Here is a 14,716-nt window from a genome sequence, read left to right on the forward strand (position 1 = left end):
TATCAATAACTGTCCGGTAGATGTCGCATCTTCCAATATGATATGGCGCTGCTGCCTACGCCGTGTCTCGACTCACTGAAGTCGGTCGCCATTTTGAAATCCAAATCGCTCACACTACACCCGCTCTATAAACTGGAACTATGCCGCGGGGCCGGCCGCGAAAACAAAGGATTAAAGATGACAGCGAAATCGGTAAAGTCAACTACAGCCTCACAAATAAAAACTTCACATCATAACCCATTTGTTTACGTGCGTAGTGCATGACGAAAATGCAGGAGAAGCTTAGAGAAACCCATTTGAAGCATGTGTATATAGTCCCCGGATATAGTATGTCGGTTGTGTGCGCGCGCGTGTGTATCTTTGTGTTTTTGTGCTGCTGCAGGAGTGATTGCGGCGGAATGATATTAATAACTCGGTCATGTGCAGGAGAATGCGTCGCTGGAGTGGTTGTAGTAGAGTTCGGATTCTACTCCTAACGCTATCTGAGCATTTCACGCATGTAACTAAAATGTATTTCGAGCAGCTTGGCGTCGTTGCTAATGTTAGCTAATGCTTCTGTACATTTGTTAGGAGGGGGTAGAACTTGTTGGGCAGTTACATAAGATGTGTTTATAGCCTATTTTGGAGATTTATGTACCAATACGGCGGTGATACCGTTTAGTATTTACACGATATGTTCTCGGTCTGGGTTTTTTTAACGTTTAGTTGGTCTAACGTTAGTTGGTCTTTAGGCTCTGTTAGCTGTCAAACAACCAAAACACCTCAAAAAAAGAGTAAGACAAGTGGATTCCGACGCCTCGGTCAGTCAAACGACCAAAACTAGTTTTAAGTGTTTCTTCTTGTTGTGAATGCACGGTAATATAGTGCTTTTTATGTTAGTTAACAGACGCATGTTAAGTTTATTTAATTTTTAACCAGTTTAGCAACAGCGCAACGGTAATTGTTAAATGCTACTATTAAAGTTTATAGAACGTAATATATCATTTATTAATATTAAAAGAATGCTAAGGCATTAACCTAATTACTGTTAACAAAGAAGAATGTATTAATGCTTGCAGGTATAACCTTAGCTGTGGTAAAAAGTTGGATTATTGAGGTAAACTCTGATTATTTTATCTTCTAGGAAACACAAGTGTCTTATGTAGCTTCTGAAGGGCATAAATACATGCATACGTAACTAGTGCTGTAAAATGTCCAAAATAAATGTTTTTGTTTATCATGTATGTGTGTACTGTGCATATTTATTATGTAAAAATGGGGTTGTTGGGGGCTATCGGTAGTAAAGAAATCTCTAAAATTAGCCCATTCAAAGTGTATTTGCACAGACATATCTGTTGATTTCTGCAATTCAGTGCATTGAATCAGAAACATTAGACTTTTCAGAATTCGCCGAATGTGCTGGAGTTTTGCACGCTCGTGAATCATCCCAGACATGATGCAAATGAAAATGTTGTTATTATTTTTTGCATTCTGCTGGGACGTTCAATGCTTGAAAATTGATTGACTAAAGTTATTTTCAGGGAAATGCGTGGCAATTATTCGGATTGCTTCACTATTTTGACATTTTGTTATTTTACAGCCATAAAATGACATAAATTGACATAATTCTGACATAATTGAAATCGTTGCAAATGTAGGCAAAAAAAAAATGAAAATTACATCTGCATAAACTAAGCATAACCTGATCATCCTTGATATATCTATACAGCTTGATTGGGCAGTTACATGTGATGAATTCAGTTGTTTAGACATGTTTTAGATATGCACGCACTGGTCTATATAAAGTTCCACTATTTGGTTTGTCAGAGAACAAACCAAGCCTTTGAAGTCCAAGGAATTGTCTGTAGACCTCTAAGACAGGATTGCATCAAGGCATATATATGGGGAAGGGTACAGAAACATTTCTGCAGCATTGAAGGCTCACAGCATGTAGCCTGCGTTACCCTTGATGAAAGAAGTTTGAAACAACCAGGACTCTTCCTAGAGCTGGCCTCCTGGCCAAACTAAACAACTGATGGAAAAGGGCCTCGTCTAGACTTGCGACCAACAACCCGATGGTTTTTGATGATGGATCAATAAACACCAAAAGGACCCCCAGACTGTGAGAAATAAGATTCTCTGATCTGAGGAACCTCAATTCCAAACTTCATATTTGAAGAAAACCAGCTTTGCTCATCACCTGCAGAGTACCATCCCAAAAGAAAAATTTAGCTGGTAACAGCCTCATGCTGTGGATCTGTTTTTCAGTGGCAGGGAATAAGGGATTTGTCAGAGTAGAAAAAAAGCTCAATACAGCAAAATATAGAGATGTATTTTACGGAATAGTTCACCCCAAAATAAAAATTATTCCATAATCTTACTCACTGAAAACGAGAAGTTAACAAAAAATGTTTTTTTTTAATTATAAGATTAAATACAGATTCAAAATAATGGTCAGCATCCACAAGCTTGGAAGAGCCTTAATACATTTTTTTCAAAACTCCCGACTGTGTTCGTCTGACAGAAAAAATCCATATACATTTAGGATGGCTTGGGGGTGAGTATTATGAGGTAATTTTCATTTATGGGTAAACTATTCCTTTAATAAAAAAACCCAGTCCAGAGCATTCAGAGCAGTAGTTTCACCTTTCAAAAGAACAATGACCCCAAGCACACAGCAAGAGTTTTAAAGACTGTAAAGACTTTGTAAGTGTCCTTGTGGGGCCAAATGCAGCCTGGGATTGAATCCAATCAAATGTTTCTGGAGGAAACCATTTAAATGTGCTTCTGCTCGCATCCAGCCTGACAGAGCTTGAGAGGTAAAGAGGCAAGGAAAAGAATGGCAGATAATTGCCAAATGATGATGATCAAAGCTTATCGCAATTTGAAAAAGATTTGAGCTGTAATTGTTTGCCAAAGGTGATTTCAACAGCGCTGAACAAAGGCTGTGAATATTTATGTACATGCAATTTTTTTGTTTGTTTTTGTAGATTTGCAAAGATTTCACACAAACTTCTTTAATGTTGGCATTTGAAGAATTTTGAGGAAAAATCATGAATTTAATAGATTCCGAAATAGGGCTGTAACGTAACAAAATGTGGTCCAGGTCCAGTGCTGTGAATATTTTTATAAGGTCCTTGCAGCAGCAAAATAAACAAATCACATTAATTACGATTGTAATTTTTTTAAAAGGAAATAAGCTCAAAATATTTGTGCTTTAATGTATGTCTGCCTGCAGTTGTAAAGTTCCCTAAAATTTTAGATTTTAAAAAAGTTTTGCTTAATTTACATTCAGTTATTCTAAAAAATAATTTTAATGTCATGCAAAATAAACTAAATTGTACCATTATAGAAATGCGACTGCAAAAGTATTGTAGTTATTTATTAATACTGTGAATTTCTTGTGACATGAAATTTGAAAGCATAATTGAACATCTATGAACCGTCAATAAAGCATTTTTTAAAACAATGTCACTAAAATTGTACGACAGTAATAGCCTATTAATGAATGAAAATGCATATTTTTCAATTTTCTTTTTTTTAATTTGTACAATAACAATGTCCAACTAAGAATACAATGAAAGTTTGGTAAGATTTTACAGTAAGGGTACATGAATTACAATGAATTCATGCATAAATTCATGTTTGTGTATGAACTGCTATGTGTTTGCCATTTATGGGCTTAATAGTTTTTGTTTTTTTGAGCAATATTTCATGAGGTGTCTACATAAGTAACTAACTTGTAATAAAAATATATAGTAAATATAAAAACATGGAAAATGTAAGTGACCAAAAATGCAGGAAAATTACCATTTTAGTAACAGTATAGCATGAAAATATGTTTTATAGTCTCTCTTCACGGTATAAAAACATGACAGACAGATAAGCGTAATTATAATAATTTATTTATCGCAAACAAGTACCAAATCAGTACACCTCACCAGAAACACTGCATTTTTTTTATCATTTAATATTAAGTAAACTATTAAACGATTTAATAATGCAGTCGAAATAAATAAAAACAATTAAAAGCCGTGGATATGACAGGGGAGAATAAAAATAATTACATTTAATAAGGCATTTTCAATATTATTAATATTATCAATATTATTCAATATTATATTTTCAATAATTAAGTTTTAGGTGTTGTCAGCATGCCAGTATTGTAGGTTGAATCCGCATGCCATTTCTTTCTTCATATTTATTTATTGTAAACAAAGAAAACATCATGACCATGTGTAATAAATCATAAATCATGATGATGCCTTAATTAATGTGAAGTTCATCCATGAGGTCATGAATGAAAGACTTTGAACCGACTTTATTCTTGACGAATCATGAGGTAATACTGCTTTAAGTAAGGCATAATTCATGCATGAATTTGTGCATGACATATTAATTCATGTACCCTTACCGTTCAGTGTTTTTTTTAAATGTAGTTTTTTTTGTTCTTTATTTGACAGAATTAACTTACAATATCGAAAGATGCCTTCCCCCAAGTAGATTGACTGTTTTCCTGCCTTGCTGGATGTTGGGTTTATGATAGACTTAAGTTGTTTGCATTCACCCCAAGCTGATCTAGCAAAGGGGATTGTTTGGTGAAAGTTGTTTGAACTGAAAGATGATAAAGATTTCCTTTCTAATAATGTGCTAATAGCAAGTTCTGCAGCTAAAGTCTAATAAGGGTGGCTCATCACCCCATAGAAGAGAAGGGTGGGATAGCATTTAAAGGAACATGCACCATTGAAAGAATTATACCAAATGTGTTATAGACTTTTCATCAAGACCCTAAAGAATCATATCAACTTGTGGAAAATGGGTACCTCTATAAAGTCATCTTCAAACATTTACATTCACAAATAAAACTATGCAAAAATAATGATTAGCTATCAATTCAGTATTTCACATGATCTGGTCGTCATAGCGATGGCATATGTCTACAAATACGGGGATAAACTGCATTCTGTGGGCTTTAGTTTATTTGTGAGAAAATAAACAAAAAAGAGTGGGTCTTCTGTGAGTGCAGGCAGCTGAAAGGGCAGCATCTGCAGGCTATTTTAACCCAGTGGCATGACATCAATAACAACCTGCAGCAATGCCTCCTGATGTTCCTGATTAGCCCATCTGGGGTTTAAATTGGTAAACTCCTGGAAAGCGCCAGGAGATATATAAATATATGTGTGTGCATTTTTATAAAGCATTGAATAAGCAGTTGCTTTTACCTTCTATTCTAATTCTGTTCTTTAAAAACATTTTGCACTTGCACTCAGTTAATGTACTTGTTTTCTTTAAAAAAAATTCCACCTTCTATTAATTTAATATTCTATTGTTTCTTTTAATTGTTATGCAATTAACAAAATGAGGCATCCAACACCAGCTAGCTTTATTCTTTTTCTATTCTATCTTTTTGCTCTTTATTTATTACAGAATTTAAAAAATAAGTTTTTGTGTTAGGCTATGTGAGACTGGTCATAGCACTTGCATATCGTGCTCTTTTGCTTATCTATTTTTAGATAAAATAACTGAATGTGTCTGAAGTGTAAATGACCGACAATTAGTTGCCCAGTCTTGTTCCATTGACAACAAATATTTTTCAGCAAATTTGCTGGTGTGAGTCCAGTTATAGAAATGTGGGTGTCACTCCTGTAAAAAAAAAAAAATACTGTGTCCATACTGTGACCATAACCATATTAAGGACTTCACTAGCATTATTATCAATGAAGCACTCTACACTGTAACATCTCTACAAAATCTGCTTTGTACATAAGCCTACATCTGCACTATGTAGTTTATGATGAATTCACAAGAGAGTAGAAATCAGTTAGCTTTGTGTGCACTAAACAAAACAATGAATTACTTAACATAAACCTGGGTTCTTTGATAACAGAGTGAGGTGTTGCTGCTGAACAAATATCTTGATCTGACACTCCCCTGAGTAAGGCCCATGATGATGCCATCCCCGAGTGGAGTGGGCTTTCAAGCCCTTAGACGGTTGAATACCCTAAAAGATACAAGCTAAATATGTAGCCTATATGATCCAGTAAGACAACCATTGGCGAGACCATGGCTTCACTTTGTGAGGAGCAGCCAATGATAAAAACATCTGATCTTGAGTCCTAAAGCCTGCTGTTCTCCTCACATGTGAAGAGCCCGTACCGGACATAATGAACTCTACTTCTGCTACAAGTTCAGTAGATGTGCACCTGTTTGCTCAGTCAAATATCCTAGGCACAAAAGCCGGGTTAGGAGAAAAGGAAACCTTAGTGAGCCCTGGAGCTAACTGCAATTAAAGATTTAACAGACAAAGCATGTAAATCGCTCACATGCTTAGATGTAACTAAGGCTACAAGCAACACTGTCTTAAAAGAGAGAAATTTAAGCCAAATACCCTCCAAAGGTTCAAAAGGAGGTTTAGAAAGGGCTTCTGGGATGATGGACAAATCCCAGAAACCATCTGTCTAAATACCGGCTGTTTACAACACGCCCGTTTTATTAAATTGATTAAAAATAGGTGCTAGTCTGCTGATTTCTCTACCTCTCATGGGCCAGGCTCAAAGGCGTGCAGACTGTTTTTACAAACATTTGTGAAAGAATGGGTCGCTCTCAAGAGCTCAGTGAATTCCAGCATGGAACTGCAATAGGATGCCACCTGTGCAACAAATCCAGTTGTGAAATTTCTTCATTAATTCATCAACTGACAGCTGTATTATAAGAATGTGGAAGCGTTTGGGAACAACAGCAACTCAGCCATGAAGTGGTAGGCCACGTAAACTTGTCAGCAGAGCTGGTCAGCAGATGCTGAGGAGCATAGTGTGAAGAGGTCGCCAACGTTCTGCAGAGTCAATCGATACGGACCTCTAAAGTTCATGTGGCCTTCAGATTAACTCAAGAACAGTGCACAGAGAGCTTCATAAAATGGGTTCCTATGGCTGAGCATCTGAATCGCCAAGTGCAATGCAAAGCATCTGATGCATATTAGGAGCTTTGTGCAGAAGCATATTGTCCCTAGATTTTCTTCTTGCCTCACTCACAGAACAAGTACTCCTGGATAATATACCTGAGAGGTCATTGTGATATTTTGTTCTATTTGTTTTGCCATGTTAAAATAAAAAGTGAACTTTAAAGCATTTACCTCTTAAGAGACCCCTCTGAAACAGTCATAAATAACAAAAAAGTAGTCCCTTCTGTTCAGTTTTCAGATCTAAAATGCATTAATACTCCACCCCAAAATGAACATTTAGTCATCCAAGAAAACAAAAATAATGGCTTTATTTAACAATTTGTCTCCTCTGCATCACTAAAGCGGCTTTTTGGCAAGTATCCACAGAACGCTAACTAACCGTGTGCATATGGTGCTGCTGAGACAACCCTTTAAGTCTACACAAAAGAAATGATACTTGGAGAGTATTTGTTATCTTATTTTTATCACTAAATATGACATTAAAAGTTGTTGTTGTTGTTTATGCCCTACAGATGGTGGCCAGGACGCAAGTTCAGAAAACCAGAAGCATGTGGAAAACAAATGTAATATTTGCTCCCAGAATTTTTCCAGTGAAAGTCAGCTTCAGAGACACCTGCGAGACCATGAAGTCAATGATAAGGCAAGAAATTGCAAAATATTATCTCAAATACGATCTGATCTGTATTGACAGATACATTTTATATGAGATATCATATTACATAATTGTAATAGACTTGCCAACTATTTGCATTGTGAATAAGATGAGTAGTAAGATGAGTAGTTCACAAGCATGCTGTGAAAAATTAAAAATGTAAATCACTATTGCTAAAAGCCTACTCCATTTTCTCTGTTTACTAATTTATCTTAATTCCCTAAAGAGCCCTAGGAAAAAACGTTTTTTATCTGAATGCTGCTCAGAATCCTCAAAAGCTAATCTTCTGCATGGCTCATTGAGGCTCATTAAATTTATATATCAATGTCTAATGTTAAGTATTGCTTTCTGCACATTGTAACAAATAGCTAAAAGTAGGTAATAATGGCAAATGTGCTGGTCAGGACCTGCTGATAACATAGCTGTTACTTACTTCTTCCTGGATGCAGCCATATCGGTGTGACCAGTGTCCTATGTCCTTTAATGTGGAGTACAATCTTGGCCTTCATAAATCCACTCACACTACCAGTGAACCCAAATGCCCAATATGCAATAAGAAGTTTTCAAGAGTGGCCAGTCTGAAGGCTCATGTCATGATACACGAAAAAGAAGAGGTCAGACAACTTTCTTTAAATCCACTGAACATTTATTGTTTATGGTTAATTGAAAAGACGAAGAAGTCCGGTTAATTTAGAATGAAAGTGCTATTTGTCTTTCGGTCTCTTTTTGTGTTATATTTAACAATATTATGCTTTGTGTCGTCAGAACTTTCTGTGCTCTGAGTGTGGAGATGAATTCATTCTTCAAAGTCAGCTTTCTTTGCATCTTGAGGAACATAAGCAAGAACTCAGTGGAACAAAGTCACACACTTGCAAGTCCTGCAGCAAAGAGTTCTTGACACAAAACCTGCTGAAAGAACATTTGAAAAGTCATGCCAAGATCAGGTGGGATTGCATGGTGATTACTGTTGAACCAATTAAGTCTTCAGCTAAAGGTTCTAGACAAAAATGAAATCAGTGTCATCATTTACATACATATATTTTATGTTAAACATATATATGTTTAACAAAAGGTTCACACAGCATTTCAGCCACCAGTTTATCTAGTCATAAAAGATTTGGTCACTATAAGATACAATCAAATAAGCCAGGTTAACATTTCGCAGAATCAATTACCTGTGTTCCAAGTAAATGATTCATAAAATATGGAAATTCATACAAATATGAACAACATGAGGGTGAGTAAATGAAAACGTGATAGCATGGTTTTCATTCTCACAAACTAAACTTTTCTGGCCTATTGATACTTTCATACTTTTAATAACAACGAATGAAAATAAGCTTCAACATGTCAAGAATAGATCAACCCTGACTGAAGTTTATTTTAACAATATCCCTGTTAACTTCAGCCTAGAGTGAATAACAAAGCACAACATTTCAGCACAGATTGCCAGTGGAGTGTAAGTATAATACATCTAACCCAACAGTAGTAGTAGCAGCAATGAAATAATAAATCATATCACAAGCCAGCACATATTTATTTTGGTGTCCATGTTAACCTTTTCAAAAACTGCTTTCATTGCGTTGTCCATCACTTTTCCCCACCCAAATTGCAAGATTTTTGGTTGGGATTCTGCTTAATCTCAGAATGTTCAGATTAGTCTATCATGTAGATTTATGAGTGTCAAAACAAAACCCTGAAATTTAAAACATGATTTTTAAACAGGTTTTAAAATACATTATATCTCTTTGTAATTGGTTACGCAGGAAAAACTGGGCATCATTCAAGAAAGGAATCACACACTGCAGGGCATTTAGGTCTTAACAAATAAAATGAACTCAGAAACATGCACTTTACTGATCAGTTGCATTTTAAAATAAGCCCAGAACATTAAACATGAAAACACACTTGCACAACACAACTCTGTTGCTGCACTGGAGAAACAGTCTGGGTACTGTGGGGAGCAGAACAAGGCTATGTTTTCTTCACAACCAAAAATGTCTGACATGTCCCCTTGAATACGGGAATAGGACACTGCATAACCTTCTCTTTGGGAACACATTTCATGCAACATCTATTATCTGAAGCCCTTCCACTATTTTATCATTATATTAGCCAGTAGCGTTACACAAAGGATACAAACGTGCTGCATGCTTCATCATCATTTTTTATTATCAATAGAAAGAAAATGTCATGTAAATTATGGGAAGGCTGACAGTGCAGTATTGTTCCCCTATTCAGAGAATCAAGGTTACATACTGAGATGTTCCCTGTCTTAGCGATCGCTATGGGACCAATATACCGTAATGCCTTCACATACCTGAAGATAGCTGGAGATCAAGGGAAAAGTGCTCTCAAGACCTGGAAGCCAGGAGCTCATAATCAGACCATAGAACTTGGCAAAGGTGTTTGGAGTGGACCATCCTGTTTTCCAAAGAAGAACCCTTAAAGAGAGAAGCAATGGCCCATTAGCTGCAGAAAAAGGGTTGATCACCCAATAAGACATCCCATTGGTGATTGCAGCTCCAAAAACACACAAGCAGCTGATCACACCTACACCACTGGTTCTTGCAGTCGACATTGATCTTCCATGCCATACCCTCAAAGGGTCGAGGCCAAGTAGCCTGCTGCTGTTACTCGAAGAGTGGCAGGGGCTGCCCCAATTGAAAAGTGTCTCTGCAGACACTAGAGCTACAGGACAATGAATTGTATCTAGGTTGTGCTGCATGCACCAAGAAACAAAACTTTTCACTTGTATAGACACCTCATAGAAGGGCCTTTGAACCTTATAATAGTGTTGTTAATCTCAGCCGAGAGACCAGAACACATTAACACACTCTGCTCAGGGGCCACACCCACAGCCTTCTTAAGTCTATAATTCATATCAAGGATCGCTGACCAACAGACTGGTCAATTCTCTGAACCATATCTGAGTGAGCCAAAATGGGGCTACCAATAGAGAGAGCAGTTAGTAGTTGTGCTTGAAGTAAACAGGTCTACTTCTGTTCTGCCAGACCTTTGAAGTACCAGACTCACCACTTGGTAAACTAGGCTGACTTATTTAGATCCATAGGACCAGACTTTGGGCCAACTTTCATGCCATAGCTCACACGCATTGGGCATAGGGAATTTTAGGCTTCTCCTTCTTTTTATAATTTAGACAGTGATTAGTTAAAATTATGGAAATAATGCACTGTGCTGGTAGTGTTGTTTTGGTGGCCTTTTGTAATTTTAGTTTTAGTCTTTGTGTGAAGCTGTCATTTTAGTTTTTATTAGTTTAAGTCAAACTAGATTCAGTCACCTAAAAGTCTGCGCATTTTAGTCTTGTTTTAGTCCATCTTAGTCCAATTATCCATGACTAGTTTTAGTTGAAAAAAAAGTCTTTTAGTCTCTTTTTAGTAATGCAATTCTTTTTAACCCAGTCAATATAGTACCTAGTAGTACAGACGAAACCAAACATTTCTTCTAGCCAAACCCATTTCAAACAAGGTTATTATATTATATTATATTATATTATTACATTAGTTCAGTCTGTGTCTACAGTGTTTTAACTAGAAAATCACATCAGCAATATCAGACGGTGTAGTGTTAAAAGAACAGCAGTCCAATAATTTTACATGTCCTATAGCATGTGGGTGGCATAATGTATACGGCATTTGAATGTCAAAAAAACACACCCCTCATCTTATTATTTAGGTTTTGTAATGTTTGTAAATGCTGAATCTTAATAGCTGTTTTGTGGTTTTCTTGTGTGGTTTATGCAACAGACATATCTTTTTAAAATGTGATGGTGTATTCTACATTTTATGAGATTCATCCACTTAGAAAACAGTTCTTTATATTGTTTGTTTTAGTTATTTTCTTACCATAAGCTGAATAATCAAATCAGTTTTAAATAATTTATTGTGTATTTTTATATTGATTAATTCATTATGTTATTAGTATATTAATCCAGATATTTGTATGTACTATTTGAGTTCAACTTTGTTACTTATACTCTGATCGTCAATTCATTTTAAGGCCTGTTATATCAAGTTCAAGAAACTATAAGAACATTGATCGGAGAGGGTTCAAGAACATTTGTCATCACTGTGGGAAGACATTTAAAAAACCAAGTCAGCTTGTTAGACATATACGCATTCACACAGGTAAACCAAATACACATTTTTATACTTAGTGACAACACTAATATTTTATATTTTTGTAAACCTGTGCTGCTGACATTTTGACATTGTATTTTGTGTGATACAGGTGAGAGGCCATATAAATGCAGTCACTGTGGAAAGGCCTTTAACCAAAAGGTGGTGCTGCAGACACATATGGTGCGACACACAGGGGAGAAACCTCATATGTGCTTGCTTTGTCCTGCTTCTTTTTCCCAAAAAGGAAACCTTCATTCACATGTTCAGCGAGTTCACTCTCAGGTAACACCCCCTGCATTGCCTGTCATGTGGTCATCAGATTGTCTTTGTAACACACACTAAATTCTGAGTAATTTGCGTATAAAACAGACCTTCCTGAAAACACAGCTAATTCTGTAGCTATAGAGCTGTATAGGTCATCTTTATGTGCTCATCCACTATCTGATCTTGATATGGGCTAGATCTAGGTGGCTTCGTTATGCCATTCTTATGTTGTAGTGAGTACATCAGGTATAATGAGAAGTGTTCCAGTAATCAATAATCCTACTAATACTTTAATGTATTTGAACTGGAGAAAGTTATAGTGTGTTATGTGTAATCCAGGTAAGAGAGATGGGTCTTTAATCTAGATTGAAACTGACAGAGTGTGTCTGCCTCTGAAACAAGGTTAGGTAGATTGTTCCAGAGTTCCACAGCTGACGTGAAGAAAAATGTGATTTAAGCTGATGACCTAAGTACTGAGGAGTATTAAGCTTGCTCAAAGTATTGACGGGTCTGTCATTCAGTTGACAGACCCAGGGCTAATATGGTCATACTCTCCTGGTTGTAGTAAGAACTCTTAAAAAAATCTTGTTTTCAAATTCTAGAAACATGGTTTTCAAAGGAAATATGCTAGCAAATATCATATCTATCATATCTGATCTAATTAAATCTAATTCATCCTAACAAAAATAAATACATAATTATGTCAAGGAAGGTGCAAAAATTTAGACTTTTAAAAGTCTGTGAAGAAATAAAAACCTCCGCATATATTCTGATATTCTGTTTGCTATTACCATAATTAAATGTAAATAAGTAAATAAATGTAAATACGTTAACGTTAATAACATGTAAACAGAAAGTAGCAAAATGTAAGCATGTAAGCCTATGTTTAGCAAAGTGCAATGCCATATGTACTCAATGATTTTGAGAGAATGTCAGATGTCCCTCTCAGCAGCAAATACTTCTAAGCAGGATAAAAAACTTGTTTTATGAAGCTGGAAAGCTTAAGCAGGAAGTGGCACAAGCTTGTGGTGACTTCTGAACTGCACTGAAGCTTTTGCAAAGACACCAGCAACAGAAGAGTGCAGCGACCACCACTTCCCGAGTTTGCCGTACCCTTTTCTTCAGGCAGAATTAGAAGAACAGCTGCATCCTGCATAGAGGTACACCACACCTTGGAAAGTTCTTTGAGAGCTTCCATGTGAAAACAGTGCCGGTGTCAGGCAGGAGGTTCGATGACGACAGCCTAGTGGGTATTTCCTGCTCTTTTAGCCAACCATTATAAGTTGAGATACTCCATAGCTTGGTAAGGATGCAAATCAATAGCTCTCTCCATGCCAGCTTGTCATGATTTATTGTAGAGAAGCATGTTAGTATCCTCTCTGGGGCACGCCCAGTTCTCTAAGGGGGTGTGGCTGCCTTGATTAAAGAAGGTGATCTGCGATTAAAGGGGGCAATACTCATGCTCCCATGGTGAGAACTTGAGCCCATCTTACTGTGGGCACTGTCCAGGCAAGCAGCACACTCACTGTGCCCATGTGGAGAGGGGTGACCTGCACAAGACGGTGCAACATTTTGGGGTGTCAGGATCCTCTACAGGGCACACCACTCCAATCTGAAGCTGTCAGTGATAAGGAATCAATGGTCTCAGCATCACGCATTATGATCACAGACCATTGGTTGAGCGTCTGATGCATACATGACTGGGGCACTTCTATGGCAGGCAGCTGAATGTTTCTTTGGCTTCTTGCGTCAGAGTCCAGTACGGAGATGATCATCATCGCTGAAGGGAAAAAAAATCTAACCAAAGACACAAGTGAAATGCAACAATCTGGTGCACTTTGAGAGTTAGTTCCACTTAGTTCCAACATGCACAACTGTTAAGCACATTTTCAGATAGAAGAGCTGCAATATACAACTGAAAAAAGACAGTTCTCAAACATATAAAACACATCTAACCTAATTTTGTCTTACTTACAATGTGCAAAATCTTATTGTAAATGTATTAGGTATAGAATTGCCTGAGTATTAGCTTTTGTGCTTACTTAAAGTGGCGCCTGGTTCTTTTCTGAAGAGAGGAGATAGCAAATAAATATATTAGGAGAGAGAAAAGAGAAAAAATGCAGAGAGAGCGAAAAAATGTTTTCTTTACTTCCAGTTAAAAGTAATACTAAAAATGTGATACTAACTGTAACAAGTTTTTGAAAAGAGCAGTGACGGAGTAGATCTAAGTGCAGAAATTCTTTTATGAAAAAGTAGGGAAACACCAAGAATCATGCAAAAACATTCAATGACAAGTGCAACAAGGTTAATGTGCTCTCATGAGAACTAATGAGAGTAACTATAGAAACAAACTGGGGAACAATGCAACAATAATACACTTATCTAATCTAAAAGTGTATATATATGACACTAACCATTGAACATTTTTCAAACCTGTAACTGTTTCATATCTACTTATTATAAATCTAGTTAAATGCTGTAATCATCTGTTCATAAAGTTATGTGAAGGTGAAAATAAACTATAACTAGTCCTGACTGTGTTCCCAGCATGATAACTTGTGCCTGTTGTGTTCCCAACATGGAATATGAAAAAATTGCATTGCCAAAGTCTATGGAATTAACAGAAGACAGTGTTGCAATAATTAAAGTGTTGGTTCATTTTAAATTGGCAAAATAATATTATTGAATATATAAATCAGTATACCTCCAAATCTGCAG

At 36.5% G+C, this 14,716-nt stretch overlaps 1 protein-coding gene across 1 annotated transcript in view; it reads left to right on the forward strand.

The window, feature by feature from the left end:
• Positions 1 to 50: 50 nt before the first annotated feature.
• The window catches only part of LOC122359848 (zinc finger protein 236-like), a 33,648-nt gene continuing 18,982 nt past the window's right edge, over positions 51 to 14,716 (forward strand). The window contains exons 1-6 of the mRNA XM_043260037.1: positions 51 to 192; positions 7,453 to 7,580; positions 8,042 to 8,206; positions 8,358 to 8,536; positions 11,613 to 11,740; positions 11,844 to 12,016. Of these exons, the coding sequence (XP_043115972.1) occupies positions 141 to 192; positions 7,453 to 7,580; positions 8,042 to 8,206; positions 8,358 to 8,536; positions 11,613 to 11,740; positions 11,844 to 12,016 (825 nt within the window). The 5' untranslated portion in view covers positions 51 to 140. The remainder of the gene's footprint in view (positions 193 to 7,452; positions 7,581 to 8,041; positions 8,207 to 8,357; positions 8,537 to 11,612; positions 11,741 to 11,843; positions 12,017 to 14,716) is intronic.

Source organism: Puntigrus tetrazona, chromosome 16 (assembly GCF_018831695.1).
Source record: "Puntigrus tetrazona isolate hp1 chromosome 16, ASM1883169v1, whole genome shotgun sequence".
Taxonomy (NCBI): Eukaryota; Metazoa; Chordata; class Actinopteri; order Cypriniformes; family Cyprinidae; genus Puntigrus; species Puntigrus tetrazona.